This window comes from Phoenix dactylifera, chromosome 6, assembly GCF_051530095.1.
Source record: "Phoenix dactylifera cultivar Ajwa chromosome 6, Ajwa_hap1_PhDact_Kaust_v1.1, whole genome shotgun sequence".
NCBI lineage: Eukaryota > Viridiplantae > Streptophyta > Magnoliopsida > Arecales > Arecaceae > Phoenix > Phoenix dactylifera.
The window spans coordinates 29,590,199-29,612,357 of record NC_143195.1 but is presented as its reverse complement, the minus strand read 5'-3'; the positions used below and the strand labels follow the sequence as shown (position 1 = coordinate 29,612,357).

Sequence of the window (22,159 nt, the reverse complement as noted above, 5' to 3'; positions counted from 1 at the left end):
TCGGGATCGAGCATCGGTTCACATCTGTGTCGCATCCCCAAACCAACGGTGAGGCTGAGGTCACAAATCGGACGATCCTCCAAGGAATTAAGGCGCGAATCGGTCGGACAGGGCAAGCTTGGGTCGAAGAACTCGAGAATGTCCTTTGGGCGTATCGGACCACGCATCGGACCCCTACCGGGGAGACGCCATTCAGCCTAACCTATGGCACGGAAGCGGTCGTCCCCGTGGAGCTCGGACTCCCCTCACCTCGGGTGGCCGCGCACCGACCCGAGGTCAATTCGGAGCAGCTCCGAGGGAACCTCGACCTCTTGGAAGAAGCAAGGGAAATGGCGCAGGTTCGGATGGCGATGTATCAGCGGAGGGTGGCCCGATATTATAACTCCAAGGTCCGACCGAAACTTTTCAGAATCGGAGATCTGGTGCTAAGGCGAGCCAAAGCATCTCAACCCGCGGAAGGTGGGAAGCTGGCGCCGAATTGGGAAGGCCCGTATAGGGTTCGCTGGGTAAACCGACCTGGCTCCTACCAGTTGGAGGCCCTAGATGGTCGAGAAATTCCAAGGAGCTGGAATTCCGCTAACCTGCGGGTGTATTACCAGTAGAACGACAAAACCAGGAAGACAGTTCGAAGAATGTACAACTCTTTTCATTTCAATAATTCTTGGTTACAACGGTGTGTTCGTGTGATTACAAAGAATTCCCAGGGGGGAATTAGGGAGTAAAGAAAGCAAGGAAGAGGTGGAGACTCCGTGGAGCTGAAGATCTGGGATCCTGAACCCTCCATCCGAAGCAGCTGCAATCCCGCCGGGCGTGGGTGCTTCTCCCCGGAGGCGCCATGGACGCCTCACGCAAAAAGACGAAGAGCCAGCGCGGACGAAGAAGAAGTGGACGAAGAAGAAGTTCCCGCTGCCTCCAGAGGAACGCCACCTCCAAGGGATATCCCGGTCCTCCCCAGGTTAGGGGAGAGAAGGAATACAAGGGAAGAAGAGCGCGAGGAGGCGCGATCCTGGATGGAGCGTCTGGCGCAGAGCTCAATCGGGAGGGGGGACTGAAAGGAGGGGGGATGTGATCCCGGATGAAACGCCTAGAGCGGAGTTCAGCCGGGGAGAACCTCCTTGTTGATCCCAGATGAAACGGCTAGTTGGCGGAAGACGCGAGGGGCGCGCCTCCCGTTCCTCCAGCAGGGGTTTCCCAGCCACACGCCGAAGAGGAGGTCCACGATCCATGGCAACCCGAATACCTTCGGCTTGGCAGACTCCACCGCACCTGCACTTATATTTATAGCCAAACTGAGGCCCCCCGGTCGTTCCGATGCGGGTGGCTCCAATAAAGGTGGGCGCACCGAATCCGGAGCCGTTCCGGCTCTCGAGGCGTATCCTCCCACGATCTCCTAAGCGTCGTTCTCCTTAATTGCATTCTTTGTGCAGGACACTCCGGGCGGCATGTATCCCTCGGTCCACGTATCTCCGCTCGCGCCCAGGCCGCATCCGCCTCGAAGAACGCGCGTATCGCGGCCGCTTAACTGACACTCCTTGCAAGCAGCAACTGGCGGTCCGATTTCCCAGGTAACGCTTCAATTAGCATTTAATGCCCTTCTGGTGTTCCCCAGGCGACACTTGGAGAGGAGGAGAAACACGATCGTAGCTGGACACGGAGAAATCCCGTCGAGTGGCAAGCGACAGGCGCGTGGCCAACGAGCGGAATTTTCCGAGGCTCGGCCCTCGGATGCCAGGCTAACCCGATGACCATCCCGGGAGCAGACTAGCCTGAAGCCCCGACCGGTCGCCTCGGCTTGCGCCAGCCTTGGCCGACCAACGAGCGGAATTTTCCTGAGGCCTAACAACCCTCAGATGCCAGGCTAACCCGATGACCATCCCGGGAGCAGACTAGCCTGAAGCCCCGACCGGTCGCCTCGGCTAGCGCCAGCCTTGGCCGACCAACGAGCGAAATTTCCCGAGGCTCGGCCCTCGGATGCCAGGCTAACCCGATGATCATCCCGGGAGCAGACTAGCCTGAAGCCCCGACCGGTCGCCTCGGCTTGCGCCAGCCTTGGCCGACCAACGAGCGGAATTTTCCGAGGCTCGGCCCTCGGATGCCAGGCTAACCCGATGATCATCCCGGGAGCAGACTAGCCTGAAGCCCCGACCGGTCGCCTCGGCTTGCGCCAGCCTTGGCCGACCAACGAGCGGAATTTCCCGAGGCTCGGCCCTCGGATGCCAGGCTAACCCGATGATCATCCCGGGAGCAGACTAGCCTGAAGCGCCGACCGGTCGCCTCGGCTTGCGCCAGCCTTGGCCGACCAACGAGCGGAATTTCCCGAGGCTCGGCCCTCGGATGCCAGGCTAACCCGATGATCATCCCGGGAGCAGACTAGCCTGAAGCCCCGACCGGTCGTCTCGGCTTGCGCCAGCCTTGGCCGACCAACGAGCGGAATTTTCCGAGGCTCGGCCCTCGGATGCCAGGCTAACCCGATGATCATCCTGGGAGCAGACTAGCCTGAAGCCCCGACCGGTCGCCTCGGCTTGCGCCAGCCTTGGCCGACCAACGAGCGGAATTTTTCGGAGGCCTAACAACCCTCAGATGCCAGGCTAACCCGATGATCATCCCGGGAGCAGACTAGCCTGAAGCCCCGACCGGTCGCCTCGGCTAGCGCCAGCCTTGGCCGACCAACGAGCGGAATTTCCCGAGGCTCGGCCCTCGGATGCCAGGCTAACCCGATGATCATCCCGGGAGCAGACTAGCCTGAAGCCCCGACCGGTCGCCTCGGCTTGCGCCAGCCTTGGCCGACCAACGAGCGGAATTTTCCGAGGCTCGGCCCTCGGATGCCAGGCTAACCCGATGATCATCCCGGGAGCAGACTAGCCTGAAGCCCCGACCGGTCGTCTCGGCTTGCGCCAGCCTTGGCCGACCAACGAGCGGAATTTCCCGAGGCTCGGCCCTCGGATGCCAGGCTAACCCGATGATCATCCCGGGAGCAGACTAGCCTGAAGCCCCGACCGGTCGCCTCGGCTTGCGCCAGCCTTGGCCGACCAACGAGCGGAATTTCCTGAGGCCTAACCCTCGGATGCCTGGCTTAGCGCCGGAAGAATTTCCTGAGGCCTAACCCTCGGATGCCTGGCCTAGCGCCGGACGAATTTCCTGAGGCCTAACCCTCGGATGCCTGGCCTAGCGCCGGATTAATTTTCTGAGGCCTAACCCTCGGATGCCTGGCCTAGCGCCGGACGAATTTCCTGAGGCCTGACCCTCGGATGCCTGGCCTAGCGCCGGACGAATTTCCTGAGGCCTAACCCTCGGATGCCTGGCCTAGCGCCGGACGAATTTCCTGAGGCCTAACCCTCGGATGCCTGGCCTAGCGCCGGACGAATTTCCTGAGGCCTGACCCTCGGATGCCTGGCCTAGCGCCGGACGAATTTCCTGAGGCCTGACCCTCGGATGCCTGGCCTAGCGCCGGACAAATTTCCTGAGGCCTGACCCTCGGATGCCTGGCCTAGCGCCGGAAGAATTTCCTGAGGCCTGACCCTCGGATGCCTGGCCTAGCGCCGGAAGAATTTTCTGAGGCCTAACCCTCGGATGCCTGGCCTAGCGCCGGACGAATTTCCTGAGGCCTAACCCTCGGATGCCTGGCCTAGCGCCGGAAGAATTTCCTGAGGCCTAACCCTCGGATGCCTGGCCTAGCGCCGGACGAATTTTCTGAGGCCTAACCCTCGGATGCCTGGCCTAGCGCCGGAAGAATTTTCTGAGGCCTAACCCTCGGATGCCTGGGCTAGCGTCGGAAGAATTTCCTGAGGCCTAACCCTCGGATGCCTGGCCTAGCGCCGGAAGAATTTCCTGAGGCCTAACCCTCGGATGCCTGGCTTAGCGCCGGAAGAATCTCCTGAGGCCTAACCCTCGGATGCCTGGCTTAGCGCCGGAAGAATTTCCTGAGGCCTAACCCTCGGATGCCTGGCCTAGTGCCGGAGGAACTTCAAGAGTCAGGAGTCGGCGAGGCGCTACCGAGAGTTAAAAAGAGGAAGGATGTCCGCCGAAATCCGCAGACCGCCAGATCAGCGACAACTGCTATACGCCATAAAGGAGGCGGGGAGCTCGAAGCGCGCGCGCCTTTCCGAGGGATGGCGGCAATCTCGAAGCATCACTCCCTTCACCCGTTCCCCTCCTGGTTCCAGGCTCGGGAGTGGGGGGCTACTGTTACGGGGGGACTTAGCCACCATGCCCCACGTGACCGGCACGCGCGCCCAGGAAGACTACGGCTGCCTCTTGATCCAGCAATCCGACCTCGAGTCGGATATCTTCGGCTCCGCAGCCCGACCCCGAGTCGGCTGCCCCTTGATCCAGCAATCCGACCCCGAGTCGGCAATCTATCGACAACAACAGACTGTTCCTCTGAGGCACGCCGCGGCCCCCTGCTCCACTACTCCCTGCAACGGCCGTATCCGGCGCTGCCCCACGATCTCCTGTAACAGCCGTACAAAGCGGAGCTCCACTATGCCCTGCCATGGCTGTACCCAGCGCTGCCCCACGACGCCCTGTAACGGCCATGTCAGTGGCAGGCCCATCGTGCCACACGATGACGAATCCCCGGAAAAACCCCCCAGCCTGATATATATGAGGCTGGGGGGGAAGGGGGAGGGTAAGATATATCTTCCAGAGTATCATCTCACCTGCGACCTCCTCCTTCTCCTTCTCCTTTAATCTCCTCTGACTTGATCGTCGGAGGGCCCCCACTACCTCGGTGGTGGTGCGAGGCTTGCTTGCAGATTTCACGGCGGAGGGCGGAGCGCAACCAAAGCAACTCAAAGGGAACCCCGTTCACACCGCTGTGCCAATCGTTCTCGGTTTGGACCACCAGCAACAGTACTTGTATTGGTATCATGCTAGTACAATGTCGGGTCAATTCATGGTACGGAAGCTCGATATGCTCCGTGTATCGACTGTAGTTTAGCAACTTGTATGGTATGCCTAGTATCGAGCAGTACCATCTGGTACAGCGGGGCCATGCCAAGATTTGCATGGTTCAGGTCCTTCAAATCATGATATGGTTCAAGATTTGAATCGAGCTGTTTAGATTAGTTTGGACTATCTTGTCACTTATCTGTCTGGCAGGATATATGTTACACCTTCTAACAGGTAGACATGGGATTGTGTAAAGCCTAATCAAGCATAAATCCTAACAAATGGAACCCATTTCCATCTCTAACAGAGAAGGGTTAATGACACAGATGCCTATCTTTAGTTAAAACATATTGGTTATTGTTGTGGCCCAACCAACAAAATATATCTTATCTAGAGGCAAAGTTCATGCATCATGGTATGGTCCATCAACTTTTGAGATATTTTTTTGATTGACTCTTAGTTTAACATCAAGCTTTTAACATGTTGGAAATTCTGGTGCTCCAGGGTACCAATCAAGTTAAAAGACTAAAAACTTTGAAATTTAACCTTAAGGTTTGTTATCTACGAGTTTGTAAGTCACAAAAGTATTGTTATTGTGACTAAAGTTTTTTGTTTATGCCAACTCTTGTTACTAGATTTGTTATGCTCAGAAGCTAGATATGGATATTGTTGCTGGTGGTCCAAACCGAGAACGATTGGCACAGCGGTGTGAACGGGGTTCCCTTGGAGTTGGGTTGGTTGCGCTCCACCTTCCACCGGGAAACCTGCAAGCAAGCCTCGCACCACCACTGGGGTAGTGGGGGCCCTCCGACGATCAAGTCAGAGAGGATTGAAGGAGAAGGAGAGATAGCAGTAGCAGGTAAGAGAATGCTCTGGAAAACTTTTTCTTACCTCCCCCCTTCTCCCCCCAGCCGCATATATACCAGGCTGGGGGGTCCTTCTGGGGGGTTGGTCATCGTGTAGCACGATGGAGCTGCCACTGACATGGCCGTTACAGGGCGTCGTGGGGCAGCGCTGGGTACGGCCATGACAGGGCGTAGTGGAGCTCCGCTTTGTACGGCTGTTACAGGGGATCGTGGAGCAGCGCCGGATACGACCGTTGCAGGGAGTAGTGGAGCAGAGGGCCGCGGCGTGCTTCAGGGGAACAGCCTGTCGTTGTCGAGAGATTACCGACTCGGGGTCGGACTGCTGGATCAAGGGGCAGCCGACTCGGGGTCGGGCTGCGAAGCCAAAGACATCCGACTCGGGGTCGGACTGCTGGATCAAGGGGCAGCCGACTCGGGGTCGGGCTGCGAAGCCGAAGATATCCGACTTGGGGTCGGACAGCTGGATCAAGGGGCAGCCGACTCGGGGTCAGGCTGCGGAGCCGAAGATATCCGACTCGGGGTCGGATTACTGGATCAAGGGACTGCCGTAGTCTTCCTGGGTGCGCGTGCCGGTCACGTGGGGCGTGGCGGCTAAGTTCCCCCGTAACAGTAGCCCCCCACTTCCGAGCCTGGAACCAGGAGGGGAACGGATGAAGGGAGTGATGCTTCGAGATTGCCGCTATCCCTCGGAAAGGCGCGCGCGTTTCGAGCTCCCCGCCTCCTTTATGGCGTATAGCGGTTGTCGCTGATCTGGCAGTCTGCGGATTTCGGCGGACATCCTTCCTTAATGGCGTCGATTCGCCTTTGGGGCGCGAGCGATCCTTCGGCAGCCAGGCGTCCTCTGGCGTCACCGAGGCGTCACCCACCTTTCCACCTATTTAACCGGGGGCCCTCCCCCGTCCGCTCTTCTCTTCACAGGCATCTTCGAGTTTCTCCCTTGTGCTGCTGTCGTTGCCGTCGGACTGTTCGCTCGCTCCTCCTTTGACGCTCTCGGAGCCGTTCTTCCTTCCCTTTCGGTGAGTTGCCCCATTCTTCAATTTAGGGCTCTCCATACTTTCTCCTTCCGTATTAGTGTACTCCAGTCGTTCCGGTCCTTTCCCCCTTCTTGACCCCGTCCTGACCGTAGATTCACTGGCCATTAGGTATGGACGAAGTGAGAGCGGACCGCATTCAGTCGGAGCTGGCCTCCGAAGACTTAGATAGGTTCGTGGCTCGGTACCACCTTCCCGAAGCCTGCAACGTTACGCTCCCGGGGCCTGAGGAGAGGATGTCCCATCCTCCTCCAGGGAAGGTCGCCATCAATGAGGGCATCCTCCAGGCCGGGTTCCGCTTTCCCCCCTCGGACTTAGTCGTGCAGGTGCTTCGGGGTTTAAGAGTGGCGCCGACGCAACTGGTGCCGAACTCATGGCGCGCCCTGACGGCCTTCCAGGTTCTCTGCCGCATGCACGAGGTCCCCGCCACCCTGAATGTCTTTTGAGAATGCTACGGCCTGAACGGCCACCCCCAGGACAGAGGGTGGTGGTGCTTTGCGGCGCGGCGAGGGTGCGGCCTCGTCAAGGAGGCTCCTTCCTCCATTCATGGCTGGAAGGAGCGTTTCTTCTTCATCGACGTAGATCCCTCTTGGGGAATCGGGGCAACCTGGGAGACGCCGATGAAGTCCCCGATTGGCCTATCGAGGTTGTCGAGGGAGGAATCCAATGGCGTCGCCGTCTTGAAGGGGTTGGTCGCCGAGGGCCGGCTCCCCCCGGTGGCTCGCCTTATTTCCGAGGATACTTTGGTGAACGTCGGTCTGAGCTCGATGCCCGTCGACCGTGAGCCTGTCACCGCTTCTTCTTTTTCAGCTCTTTTCTCCTCTTACGTTTCTTCCTTCCATCAGTTTCTCAGTTTCTAACCACCCCGTCCTTTTTGCAGAAATCGACGACGTCATGCGGTCGGACAAGGCAAAGGCTGTCAGTAGGGTGTCCCTACTGGAAGCGGTCCGGAAGAAGAAACGGACTCCTCCGAGCGGGGTCCCCCCGGCGAAGAAGTCCCGCCAGCAGGCGACTCCGATGCCGACAGACGGCTCAGGGCCCAACGGTCAGGGGGACGCTGCGGGCTCAGACCGACAATTGACACCGCATCAGCCCTCTGGTGATGAGACTACTGCTTCTCCGGAGGTGTCACCCGGGCGCGCCCGAGACGGCCGGGTCGGACGCGATCGGTCCCCAGCCCGGCCTTCGACTCGGTCGGCTTCGGACGATACGAGAAGGAGGGGCGCGCCGAGGCCCCGGCCGAGCGGGACCCTGTCGATTCCTGGAGCGGCCCCCGCCCCGAGCACGGTCAGCATGGCTCTTCCCCAAGCGATGGGTAAGGGTAAGGCTGCAGAACCACCGTCCGGCTTCGGGGCGAAGTCTGGGTCAGCCTTCACTTTCGCCGGCGCCCGAAACCTCATCGAGACGGTGCTGCTGGAGAGCGACCGTAGGCGGGTCCGGCAGATGGGGATCCCTGACGTCGGAGCTGCCAGCTGCGTTTGTCTCATGTCGGTGAGTGTCCTTTTGGTCGCTTTCGTCATTTATAGGCTCTATTGATGATCCCCGCCTGACGCCCTCATTTTTTCTGTTTCTTAGCTCGCCCAGTACATGATCCGTCTGGAGGAGAGCCACGAGGAACAGGCGAGGCTTCTGGCGAGGGCCGAGAGCCAACTGAAGGCTGTAGAGGAGGGAGGCCAAGCTACGGCGGGGAGGACGACCGGGGACCTCGAGACGAGGCTCCAGGTGGCTGAAGAGCGGGTACTCGGCTTCGCTGCCCTCGAGAGGCAACTGTTGGAGACTCAAGAGCAACTCAAGGTCGCCTCGAGTCTCGAGGGCGAGATCAGGAAGGCGGAGGAGCGGGCCAAAAAGCAGTCTCGGAAGGCTGCCGACTTCCGGGAGAGGTGGGAGAAGGCCCAGCAGTCAGCTGACAACGCCCGCAACCGAACCCGGTCTCTTGAAGCCAAGCTGGGCGAATTGGAGTCGGCCTTGGAGGGGTCCCGCGCGAGCGACCAGGAGCTTCGTTCACGCCTGGAAGAGGCTGAGGCTGCTCGCATTGCTGCCGAGGCGAAGCACAAGGAGGCTCGGGCTGATCTGCTGAGGGTCTCCTCCGAGGCGGACGACCGGATTGTGGCGAAGGTCATGGAGGCAAAGGCTCAGATTACGGAGCGAGCAGAGGCAGCACTGGCCGAGAAGAGCGCGGAAATCGGGCGTCTGGCGGTACAGGCCTATCGTCAGTCCGCCGAATTCACCCGTGACATGTCGGAGGCGGTACAGGCTTATCGTCAGTCCGACGAGTTCGTCCGTGACATGTCGGACGCGGGGTCCGACTCCTTTGTCTTAGGCTTCGATGAAGGCTTGGCAAGGGTGTCGGCTAAATACCCCGGGATTGACCTGAGTGGGGTCTCCCTCCTCGACTCCCCTCCGGCGCCATTGCCTGCTGATTCTCCTGCCGCCTCCCTACTCCTTGCGGACGTGCCCGACGTTCCCGACCCAGGGGCTCCTCCAAGCTAACCCTCTGTACTTTTCTTTGATCTTTTCTTTGTATGTTGGCGTTTTGCCATGTTGTATGGGTCTCGGCCCTGAAGCAATGAAAGTTAATACAAACAGAGTGTTTCTTCATTTCACTTTCGTCCTTCCTCTTTTTAACTCTTGGTAGCGTCTCGCCGACTCCTGACTCTCGAAGTTCTTCCGGCGCTAGGCCAGGCATCCGAGGGTTAGGCCTCAGGAGATTCTTCCGGCGCTAAGCCAGGCATCCGAGGGTTAGGCCTCAGAAAATTCTTCCGGCGCTAACCAGGCATCCGAGGGTTAGGCCTCAGGAAATTCTTCCGACGCTAGGCCAGGCATCCGAGGGTTAGGCCTCAGGAAATTCTTCCGGCGCTAAGCCAGGCATCCGAGGGTTAGGCCTCAGAAAATTCGTCCGGCGCTAGGCCAGGCATCCGAGGGTTAGGCCTCAGAAAATTCTTCCGGCGCTAAGCCAGGCATCCAAGGGTTAGGCCTCAGGAAATTCGTCCGGCGCTAGGCCAGGCATCCGAGGGTTAGGCCTCAGGAAATTCTTCCGGCGCTACGCCAGGCATCCGAGGGTTAGGCCTCAGGAAATTCTTCCGGCGCTAAGCCAGGCATCCGAGGGTTAGGCCTCAGGAAATTCTTCCGGCGCTAAGCCAGGCATCCGAGGGTTAGGCCTCAGGAAATTCGTCCGGCGCTAGGCCAGGCATCCGAGGGTTAGGCCTCAGGAAATTCTTCCGGCGCTAAGCCAGGCATCCGAGGGTTAGGCCTCAGGAAATTCGTCCGGCGCTAGGCCAGGCATCCGAGGGTTAGGCCTCAGAAAATTCTTCCGGCGCTAAGCCAGGCATCCGAGGGTTAGGCCTCAGGAAATTCTTCCGGCGCTAAGCCAAGCATTCGAGGGTTAGGCCTCAGGAAATTCGTCCGGCGCTAGGCCAGGCATCCGAGGGTTAGGCCTCAGGAAATTCTTCCGGCGCTAAGCCAGGCATCCGAGGGTTAGGCCTCAGGAAATTCCGCTCGTTGGTCGGCCAAGGCTGGCGCAAGCCGAGGCGACCGGTCGGGGCTTCAGGCTAGTCTGCTCCCGGGATGATCATCGGGTTAGCCTGGCATCCGAGGGCCGAGCCTCGGGAAATTCCGCTCGTTGGTCGGCCAAGGCTGGCGCAAGCCGAGGCGACCGGTCGGGGCTTCAGGCTAGTCTGCTCCCGGGATGATCATCGGGTTAGCCTGGCATCCGAGGGCCGAGCCTCGGGAAATTCCGCTCGTTGGTCGGCCAAGGCTGGCGCAAGCCGAGACGACCGGTCGGGGCTTCAGGCTAGTCTGCTCCCGGGATGATCATCGGGTTAGCCTGGCATCCGAGGGCCGAGCCTCGGAAAATTCCGCTCGTTGGTCGGCCAAGGCTGGCGCAAGCCGAGGCGACCGGTCGGGGCTTCAGGCTAGTTTGCTCCCGGGATGGTCATCGGGTTAGCCTGGCATCTGAGGGTTGTTAGGCCTCAGGGAAATTCCGCTCGTTGGTCGGCCAAGGCTGGCGCAAGCCGAGGCGACCGGTCGGGGCTTCAGGCTAGTCTGCTCCCGGGATGATCATCGGGTTAGCCTGGCATCCGAGGGCCGAGCCTCGGAAAATTCCGCTCGTTGGTCGGCCAAGGCTGGCGCAAGCCGAGGCGACCGGTCGGGGCTTCAGGCTAGTATGCTCCCGGGATGATCATCGGGTTAGCCTGGCATCCGAGGGCCGAGCCTCGGGAAATTCCGCTCGTTGGTCGGCCAAGGCTGGCGCAAGCCGAGGCGACCGGTCGGGACTTCAGGCTAGTCTGCTCCCGGGATGATCATCGGGTTAGCCTGGCATCCGAGGGCCGAGCCTCGGAAAATTCCGCTTGTTGGTCGGCCAAGGCTGGCGCAAGCCGAGGCGACCGGTCGGGGCTTCAGGCTAGTCTGCTCCCGGGATGGTCATCGGGTTAGCCTGGCATCCGAGGGCCGAGCCTCGGGAAATTCCGCTCGTTGGTCGGCCAAGGCTGGCGCAAGCCGAGGCGACCGGTCGGGGCTTCAGGCTAGTCTGCTCCCGGGATGATCATCGGGTTAGCCTGGCATCCGAGGGCCGAGCCTCGGGAAATTTCGCTCGTTGGTCGGCCAAGGCTGGCGTAAGCCGAGGCGACCGGTCGGGGCTTCAGGCTAGTCTGCTCCCGGGATGATCATCGGGTTAGCCTGGCATCCGAGGGCCGAGCCTCAGGAAATTCCGCTCGTTGGCCACGCGCCTGTCGCTTGCCACTCGACGGGATTTCTCCGTGTCCAGCTACGATCGTGTTTCTCCTCCTCTCCGAGTGTCGCCTGGAAAACACCAGAAGGGCATTAAATGCTAATTGAAGCGTTACCTGGGAAATCGGACCGCCAGTTGCTGCTTGCAAGGAGTGTCAGTTAAGCGGCCGCGATACGCGCGTTCTTCGAGGCGGATGCGGCCTGGGCGCGAGCGGAGATACGTGGACCGAGGGATACATGCCGCCCGGAGTGTCCTGCACAAAGAATGCAATTAAGGAGAACGACGCTTAGGAGATCGTGGGAGGATACGCCTCGAGAGCCGGAACGGCTCCGGATTCGGTGCGCCCACCAAGCAGGACAACCTGTCGGCCCTGGCGTTTTCGCTTCTGCGGACCTGCTGGAAGTCGACGCTGCCGAGGTCGGGAATGAGCGCTTGCACCTTCCGGACGTAGTTCTGCATGGTCGGGCTCCGGGCCTCGAACTCCCCACGGACCTGCCCGACCACCAGCTGGGAGTCGGTGAAGACCTTCAGACGCCGGATGCCGAGCTCCTTGGTGAGTTTGAGTCCCGCGACTAGGGCCTCGTACTCCGCCTCGTTGTTGGTCACTGGAAATCCAAACCTCAAGGCATACTCGGCTATCACTCCATCAGGACTGGTAAGGACCAGCCCGGCCCCTCCTCCTTCGGGGTTCGACGACCCATCGATGTGAAGCGTCCAGATCGGGAGGTCGAGGCTGGGCATTTCCGGCGGTCTAGGTTCCGCCTCCTGCACCGTGCACTCAGCGAGGAAGTCCGCGAGCACCTGGGCCTTGATGGCGGGTCGAGGCTGGTAGCGGATGTCGAACTCACCGAGTTCTACTGCCCACTTCACCAGCCGTCCCGCATTCTCGGGGTTGCTGAGGATCTGTCGTAATGGTTGGTCGGTTAAGAGAGTGACCGAATGGGCCTGGAAATAGGGGCGAAGCCTCCTGGTCGCGGTCAGCAGCGCGAAGGCGATCTTTTCAGCCTTCGTGTACCGCGTCTCGGCATCCCGTAGGACCCGGCTGATGTAGTACACGGGCTTCTGGAGCTTTGCCTCTTCTCGAACCAGCACCGCACTGACCGCGGTTGGGGAGACTGCCAGATAGAGGTAGAGCATCTCCCCTTCTTGCGGCTTGGACAGCAGGGGAGGAGACGCCAGATATTCCTTGAGTTGGTCGAACGCTGCTTGACATTCGGCCGTCCAGAGGAAGTCTTTCGGACGTTTCAACACCTTGAAGAATGGTTGGCAGCGTTCGGCCGATTTTGCCACAAATCGTCCGAGCGCGGCAACCCTTCCAGCGAGCTCCTGAACCTCCTTCACTTTGGTCGGGGGGGACATACCTTGGATAGCCTTGATTTTGTCCGGGTTTGCTTCGATACCCCGCTGGTTGACAATAAAACCAAGGAACCTCCCGGCCGAAGCGCCGAAGGCGCACTTCGCTGGGTTCAGCTTCATGCGAAACTTCCGCAAGGTGGTGAAAGTCTCCTCCAGGTCCGCGATGTGCTGATCTGCATGGCGGCTCTTCACCAGCATATCGTCCACGTACACCTCCATATTCCGGCCGATTTGCTCTTTAAAGATTTTGTTGACGAGGCGCTGGTAAGTGGCGCCAGCATTCTTCAGACCGAAAGGCATCACCTTGTAGCAGTACAGCCCCCGGTCTGTTATAAAAGCAGTTTTCTCCTCGTCCTGTGGGGCCATCATTATCTGGTTGTAGCCGGAGAAGGCGTCCATGAAAGACAGCAGCTGATATCCGGAAGTCGCGTCGACCAGTTGGTCTATCCGCGGAAGCGGAAAGCTATCCTTGGGGCATGCCTTGTTCAGGTCGGTGTAGTCGACGCACATCCTCCACTTCCCGCTTGCCTTCCGGACAAGTACAACATTTGCCAGCCACTCGGGGTAGCTTATCTCCCTTATGAATCCTGCCTCCAAGAGCTTGTCTACCTCCTGGTCGACCACCCGGATCCGATCCGGGGCACAGTGTCTCTTCTTTTGCTTTACTGGTCGGTGGGTCGGGTCGACGCTGAGGGCGTGAGAAATGACCTTCGGGTCGATCCCGGGTACATCGGCCGCCGACCAGGCAAATACATCGGCATTGGCTCGGAGGAATTCCACCAACCGGGCCCGAGCTCCCGAGTCGAGATTGGCGCCGACCCGGACCGTCCGGTCTGGGCGGCCTTCCTCGAGGGGAACTTCGACCACACCCTCGGCTGGCTCCCCCTGCCGCAAGGCCACCTCGTCTCTGGCATCAAGGGACTCGACGCTTAGGGCTTCCACGGGCTTCTTCCCTTTGAGAGTCGCTAGGAAACATTGCCGTGCGGTCGGTTGGTCACCTCGGACCTCTCCGATCCCAGCCGCTGTGGGGAACCGCATGAGCAAGTGGTACGTAGAGACCACCGCACGAAGGGCGTTCAGTCCAGGTCGTCCGAGGATAGCGTTGTAGGCCGAGGGAACACGGACGACCAAGAACCCGAGTCGCACCGTGGCTTCTGCGGGTGCAACGCCCGCAGTCACAGGCAGCTCAACGACTCCTTCGGCCGGGACAGCGTCACCAGTGAATCCGATGAGGGGGGTGGATGTTTTGTGCAACAATTGTCTGGTCAAGCTCATTTTTTGGAGGGCCTCGTAAAACAAAATATCAGCTGAGCTTCCACTATCAACAAGAACACGCCTTACATCATAGTTTGCCATAGTGAGGGAGATCACCATGGCGTCATCGTGGGGAGTCTGAACCCCCTTTACATCCTCATCAGAAAAGGTGATTACATTACCGACCCTCTGCCTCTTTACGATGGCCGTCCCTGACGCTTCCGCCGAGCCCCCTGCGTTCCTCACGGGCCGTGAGCAACCCCCAGTGATAGTGTGGATCACGCCCGCAACGGGTCGATTCTGCTCCCGAGGCTCCGGAGGAGCCGGGTCGGCTGGACGCGGGTCCGCGGGGGGACGTCGGTCGTTCACATATCGTCCGAGACGCCCCCGGCGGATGAGAGCCTCGATCTCGTCCCGAAGCTGGAAGCAGTCTTCGGTGTCGTGGCCGTGGTCCCGGTGGTACTCACAGTACGCCCGGGAGGGCCTCCTCCCAGGGATCTTCCGCATCTGTCTCGGGGCTGGGAGGTCCTCCCGCCCCTTGATCTCCATAAGGATCTGGGCCCGGGGAGTCAGGAGAGGGGTGTACCGGTTGAAACGTCGGGGCGGAGAACGAGGGCGTGGGGCGCCGTGGTTCCTCGCCGGCGACGGGCTTCTGCGCCGACGCTGGGGCGTCGGGCTCCTCCTCTGGCGTGCCTCTTTTCGCCTTTTCTTCCCAAGCTTTGGAGGGATCTCGGCGGCCTCCTTGCTCCGGTGGGCGGCCGCCTCCTCGGCGTCCGCATACTGGTTCGCCCGGGACAACAGCTCCGGGAAGCTCCTCGGCAGGCGTTTGTCCAGGGAGAAGGTGAGTCTGCCCTTCCGGAAGCCGCGCTTCAGGGCTGAAAGAGCTACCTCCTGGCTCAGGTTCCGGACCTCCAGCGTAGCCTTGTTGAAGCGGGTGAGATAATCCCGCAGGCTTTCTCCCTCGTTTTGCCGAACATCAAAGAGGGAGTCGGAGACCAGTCGCCGCCGGCTACTGACGGCGAAATGAGTGATGAAGAGGCGAGTGAACTGGTCGAAGGACTGGATTGAGTTAGCCTCCAGGCCGGCGAACCACGCCCTTGCCGGGCCACGGAGGGTTGCTGGGAAAGCCTTGCAGAGGAGAGGATCTGATGCTCCGTGGAGGAGCATAAGGGTCCTGAAACTCTCGACGTGATCCCGCGGGTCCGCTGCCCCGTCATAGGGCTCGATCGCCGGCATCTTGAACCCCGGCGGATTCGGGGTCCGCAGGATCCTCGAGGCTAGCGCCGGCTGGGAGGAGATCTCCAAGTCGGCGAAGGGATCTTTGGAATGGCCCTTCAGGACCTGGAGTTGTCGGTGGAGATCGTCCACCCGCCGGTCCAGGGAGCGCGACCGGTGGGCGGGAGACAAGGAGCGGCAGGAGGGAGACCGACTGGAGCGCGGGTTCCTCGAGGACTGGGGGGTCTGGGAATGCGCCCGGGTCCGCCTCTCGTACCCCGCGCGGCTCCGATGAGAAGGTCCCGGCAGAATGGAACGCGCTCGAGAATCCTCCTCGCGCCGGCGCTCCTCCCCATGGGAGAGGAAGGAGCGCGGGTTGAGGAGAGCAGGCGAACGCTCAGGCAGCAGCGGCTCCTGAGCCCGCTGCGGCGCCCGGGACATCACACCCTGCAGATTCTGCACCGCCTCCGCGAGGGTGCGAACCTGCTGGGCTAGCTGGTCGAACTGAGCGGCTTCGACCGTCTGAATAGGCGGTGGGGCGGTGGAGTGTTGCTGAGAGCGCGTTGGAGATGCAGCGGCCTCCCGGCCGGAGGCGCGAGAGGCCCCGCGACCGGAAGCGTTGGAAGCTCCACGACCACCTCGCCGTGCCATTACGATCGCTCTGAGATCCGGGCCCTTCCTCTAGCGCCAACTGTTGCTGGTGGTCCAAACCGAGAACGATTGGCACAGCGGTGTGAACGGGGTTCCCTTGGAGTTGGGTTGGTTGCGCTCCACCTTCCACCGGAAAACCTGCAAGCAAGCCTCGCACCACCACTGGGGTAGTGGGGGCCCTCCGACGATCAAGTCAGAGAGGATTGAAGGAGAAGGAGAGATAGCAGTAGCAGGTAAGAGAATGCTCTGGAAAACTTTTTCTTACCTCCCCCCTTCTTCCCCCAGCCGCATATATACCAGGCTGGGGGGTCCTTCTGGGGGGTTGGTCATCGTGTAGCACGATGGAGCTGCCACTGACATGGCCGTTACAGGGCGTCGTGGGGCAGCGCTGGGTACGGCCATGACAGGGCGTAGTGGAGCTCCGCTTTGTACGACTGTTACAGGGGATCGTGGAGCAGCGCCGGATACGACCGTTGCAGGGAGTAGTGGAGCAGAGGGCCGCGGCGTGCTTCAGGGGAACAGCCTGTCGTTGTCGAGAGATTACCGACTCGGGGTCGGACTGCTGGATCAAGGGGCAGCCGACTCGGGGTCGGGCTGCGAAGCCGAAGACATCCGACTCGGGGTCGGACTGCTGGATCAAGGGGCAGCCGACTCGGAGTCGGGCTGCGAAGCCGAAGATATCCGACTTGGGGTCGGACAGCTGGATCAAGGGGCAGCCGACTCGGGGTCAGGCTGCGGAGCCGAAGATATCCGACTCGGGGTCGGATTACTGGATCAAGGGACTGCCGTAGTCTTCCTGGGTGCGCGTGCCGGTCACGTGGGGCGTGGCGGCTAAGTTCCCCCGTAACAGATATGTTGATAATCATGTTGGTTCTCTCAATCAAGTTATATGGATGCATCATGTTATAGTGTCTTATACTCTATATTTCAAGATATTGTTGTGCTCCTTAATATATAATTAGCTTGCTGAATTCAGCTGACCAAGATTGTAGATACTCCTGCTTATGCCTCCATCTTTTATAGGCTGTCGATATAAAACTTCTAGGATCACTCAACAGAGATGATTTGAAGAAGCTCTGTGGTGACAATTACCCTGAATGGATATCTTTTCCTGCATTTGAACAGGTTAGTGCAACTTGATCACCATTTTGCAGAACTGTTATGCATTAATATCTCATACGCATGTTGAGTGCATCTTTTGGGTCATCCATATTGTCCGGGTGTGTATTTGGTTCCTAGAAGTGTACGGGCCAAATATTAATTTTAGGGCTTAATTCCTCATGAATGAGAAAATGTAATTGCCCAAGATTTGTATGAACTGAAATTTCTGAGATCAATATTTAGAAGGGGAGGAAGATATAAATAAAACCAACATGTAGATGGAACTTGAAGGAGAAGAATTTAGGCAATATTCAAAAAGCAACTCATGAAATTTTCACTGTAAATCACAAATTATTTGTAAATTTGCTAAATTGGGAAAAATGCTTATTTCTGATGGTACATCATATGTGAAAAGAGTTTAAGTTCAGTATTTGTGTGTAGCTTGAATGGCTATTAAATTGTGATTATACATCTATAGATGTGGTCAGGTCCTGTGTTATCCTCATTTTCACAGATAAATGGTTACTTATTGCTTTATTTTCTTTGCGAAATGTGAAAAATAAAGGCACATCAAATGATGTATCTCGGATCACACCGCAACCTCCATATATTTTATGCCTGTCTTCTCTCAGAAAAGTATTCTTTAAAAACAAAATTTGAAATAAAGTAAATATCAAACAAATTGGCAATCTCATGCACAGAAAGTTTTCCCCTTTTTGAGGAGGTAATGATTCTCCATAGAAGCGTCAAAAAACTTTATTAAAAATTTAAAAGAGAAGTTACAAGTGAAAAGAAAAGGAACAAAAAATTCAACCAAATGTACAAGCACTCCCATTTTTCTCATTCTTGCAACACAGCAGAGAGATGCATTTTATTTACCAAGGAAAAGAACCCTTTGAGGGATGACTTAATCTTCTTAATGGTCTCAAGGCCTGAATGTTTGTCATCTCTAGAAAACCTCCCATTAGAAGAGGCCAAGAGAGTGCCTCCTGAGTGCAGAAATATGTAGGCTGAGTTGGCAGAGAAGAGCCCATCCAAGTTCCATCTCCACTTGATGGTGTCCCGAGCATTTGAAATTAGAGAGAAACCTTGCAACAACCTATTTTCTTCAACAAATCCAAGGGTCTCGTCCCTTGTTATGCTGTATCTGAACCTTATCCTCCAAGTTGCAAGACCATGCATATTAGTAGCATAGCACCTCACAAAACTGATTGGTGATCCACGATCCTGAAGAGCCTTGGAAAGGTCTGAATCAAGGGATGAGAACCAATCCAAGTATCCTTCCAAAAGAAAGTTATAGACCCGTTCCCAATTTTCTTGAAAATGCTGGCAAAGAGGAAGCTTTCAGATTTAAGAATACCTGTCCAGATGGGGGAGACTAGGACTTGGAAGTATGACAGGGCCTTCTGGTTTTGTAATGTCTCACTGAACAAGCCTCTTCCAAGGAGATCATCCAGGTGAAAATTCCAACACCATTTACAAAGCAGAGTAACATTAAAATCATGGAGATCAACAATTCCAAGACCTCCCTCCTTGTTAGGTCTACAAACCTTTTTCCAGTTGACCAAGTAGAGGCCACAAAAAGCTTCTTATTTCGTCAACTCTTCTTCTTACCCAAGCTGGTGAATGGAAGATGGATAGATAATTTGTAGGGAGAGAAGAGTGAACATTTACTAAAATTAGTCGTCCCCTAACAGATGCAAATTTACCCTTCTAGTTGGCAAGCCTTCTTCCAAATTTGTCGATAAGAGGGATCCAATCTTGCTTAAGGAGGATATTGTGGTGCAGAGGCAAACCAAGATATGAGATGGGGAGAGAGGATGCTTGACATCCCAAAATATCAACAAATCTCTTGGCTACATCCTGGTTTTCCTCCTAAGTGAACTAGTTGACTTTTGAAAAGGTTTGTTTTCAGCCCACTGTCAGCTCAAAGCCCAGAAGGATAATTTTAAGAGTTTGAATGCTATCAACATCAGGATAACAAGAAAAATAATAGTATCTTCTGCATTGTATAGATTGAGAGTTCCTTTATAGTCACCAAGGTTTCCAACACCCTTAGTGTGTCGTCCAGGGCTTTGGAGAATAACTTACTTAGAATCAACAAAGAGATAAGGTGAGAGGAGACCACCTCATGTCAGCCATCTTTTGAAGTTGATCCAACTACCAAGAATTCCATCTACAAGAATTGCAGTTCTTGCAGCACGCAGCTAGGAGATCATCCAGGATCTCCATTTGCTACCAATGCCTCTCTCTTGGAACAACTGAAGTCCCAGCTCACCAGATAGTAAGCATACACATCTGAAACAATACAGCGCAAACTAAATACTCCAACCCGTGCATTTAACTAGAATAAGATGTTTGTAAATCCATTTTCTTATCAATCTTGCAAATTAACTTTCAGTGATTTGTTCATGCACTTTGTTTTATATCTATAACGTCATTGTGTATGTTTTACTTTTTTGGGTCTGTGCAGGTGAAATGGCTAAACAAGCAATTGAGTAAACTATGGCCTTTCATTGCAGATGTAAGATAATTCACCTTTATAGCATGCTTTTCATTTACCTAAATATTTCTATAATCTAATTTTCTTTCTAATTAGGACAAATTACACTTAATTTAGCAGGCCCTTTATTTAAAAGCTTTATGAGAGCTTATTCTCTCCAAACTGCATATATAACTTGCACTTAGTTCTCCTGATTAACCTCCTTGTAAGGCATCGAGTTCCTGATTGTATTTGTACAGGCACACCCCTTCTTCAGTTAATATATTGCTTCCACATACTTTTCTACTATTTTATGCAACACTTAGTTTTGCATGATGGCATTTAAGTGATTTTATATCAAATCCTATGTCCGTATTCTCTTTGATTCTCTCTCTCTCTCTCTTGGAAGAGTGAAAAGAGTAACAGAAGGCAAAATATTTAACAATGGAGTATATGTGTGTATGTATGTATGGGTACATATGTGCACATAAATACATAGATATATACATGCATGCGCGCGCGCATATATACGTGTATATATATAGGTAGATGTACTAAAATACATACTTCAATAGGCATAAAAATATACATATAAACTAGAGTCTGGCACATGGTTATTAAAACCAGACTGGACCAGCTGGTTGGATCAGGAAACCTGTGAACCGGCTCCTTATCCTGTCTGATTTCATTACAAGACTGGGAATGCAAGTGACTCGCCATGAATTGCATCAAACCAGCTGATTTTCTCAAAAACCGATTTCCCTAGCGGGTAATAACCAAGTGAACTAGGTTTGTCTGGCTTTAAGAAAAGTGCAATAAAAAATAATAGTTATTTTAATAGTTGAGTTAGAATTCTTTATCAACTTATAAAAATTTTCTCTCTTATTTAGAAGGAGTTATATTTTAATAATCAATTCTTTACAATAAAAAGTAATGAACTCCTTTTTTTCTTTGATATCAAATTAAAGAACTAAATATATACATCATTTTATTTTTTGGAATTTTGAAAATTTACGATTTAAAAAATAAAAATATCAATAATTCTATCATTTTCCTTCATTATATGTTATCTTTTATCACAATTTTTAAACGTTAGATGAATTGTGATTTTTCCATTTATATTGCAATTGACAATTATCGGTAGTTTTGCATATTCTCTTATATTATATCTAATTTGTTTAATATATTTAAATTTTTAACACTTTTAGTTATAACCTAGCATGATTGATTGACTTGACAATTGGACCAGTATCCTAGTGACAAGTCCTCTTGGCTGAGTCAGTCCCCTGTACGGGTTTAATAACTATGGTTTGGCATGTGCGACGCGCATGAGAAGTACAGTGGATCTCTATGATTCCCTAATCTGATTGACATTCATCCTTCTTATTTCTCTCCCTTGAAATATACATATATATATATATATATATATATGTATGTATGTATGTATGTATGTATGTATGAATGTATGTATGTATGAATGTATGTATAAACATAATAACATATGTATGCATTTATGTAAATGTATATCCACTCGGTGTATCTAGACATCATTTCATAATTTGACATGTTTATGATTGGCTGTCAACCCAACATTAGCCCTCCGCATTTTTATTTGGGCTTGGGACTGGCATGGGTTTGTTATGTTTTAATTTATTGAAGCACCATAATTTATATTGGGTCCTTATATTTTTGAAAGACATCCAAAACTGAAACAATGAAATCTAAGACTAAGATGACAATGTATTTTTTGTTTTCTCAATCAAATGACAATTTGATTGTAGAATTCAACCTTCCCTGACTGTATGACAGGTTTTCCCCCTTGAGTTAGAACTAATTAACACATTGTCACTTTAGGAGTTCTGAAAAATGAATTATTTATACAAGTAGTGCCATTTTACTTTTCCTCATGTTACTTTCTAATGTGGATGTAATTGCTCTTGTCCTGAATGAAGACTGAGAATTTCCTAGATATGTAACATCTCTTTTGCCAGCCCTCTCCAGTGAAAAGTTCTTTAAACATTTCTCCATTTATTCCCAATCATTATGCTTATTTTTTCCGAATTTTGTTTCAACATAATGATGTAAACATACAAATAACATATATTTAATATTTTTAAATTTCAACTTCCATAAATAACTTATAAATTTATGAATATTTTCTGAACTATTCTGAATTTTTCTATATTTTGGTAGACAATGCCTCCAAAATATCTTCGTACTACTATTTCTTATCTTAATCATGTAATCTCTGACCTTTTTTAAGTGAGTCCTACTTTTGGCTGATATTGTGAAGTTAAGCTTCAGGCAAAATATTTTTGAACTCTGAAATTATTACCATACGTCACTCCACAAGCCCACATCAGATGTAATTGGTTCCATACTATGCAGTCAAAGTTGTTTGGCAAGTTATCAGGCTTGCAAATTGACCTTATCGGGGTATTTACAGTGCCTCATGTTGATAAAACCAGAGCAGTAAGCTTATAATTGGGTTAAGTTTCTAACTTCAGGTGCTCAATCACTAGAGATACCACAATTTTATTCGATTATTGCTTTTTAAAGTCCAAAAGATGGTATCTGTCATCCTTTT

The 22,159-nt window shown here is 54.3% G+C and overlaps 1 protein-coding gene across 1 annotated transcript in view; it reads left to right on the top strand.

Annotated features, from left to right (window-relative positions):
• Positions 1-22,159, top strand: part of LOC103702905 (calcium-dependent lipid-binding protein-like) — a 43,572-nt gene that overhangs the window by 6,028 nt on the left and 15,385 nt on the right. Inside the window, exons 2-3 of the mRNA XM_088723593.2 lie at positions 17,013-17,114; positions 19,564-19,614. Coding sequence (XP_088579719.1) covers positions 17,013-17,114; positions 19,564-19,614 — 153 coding nt within the window. The remainder of the gene's footprint in view (positions 1-17,012; positions 17,115-19,563; positions 19,615-22,159) is intronic.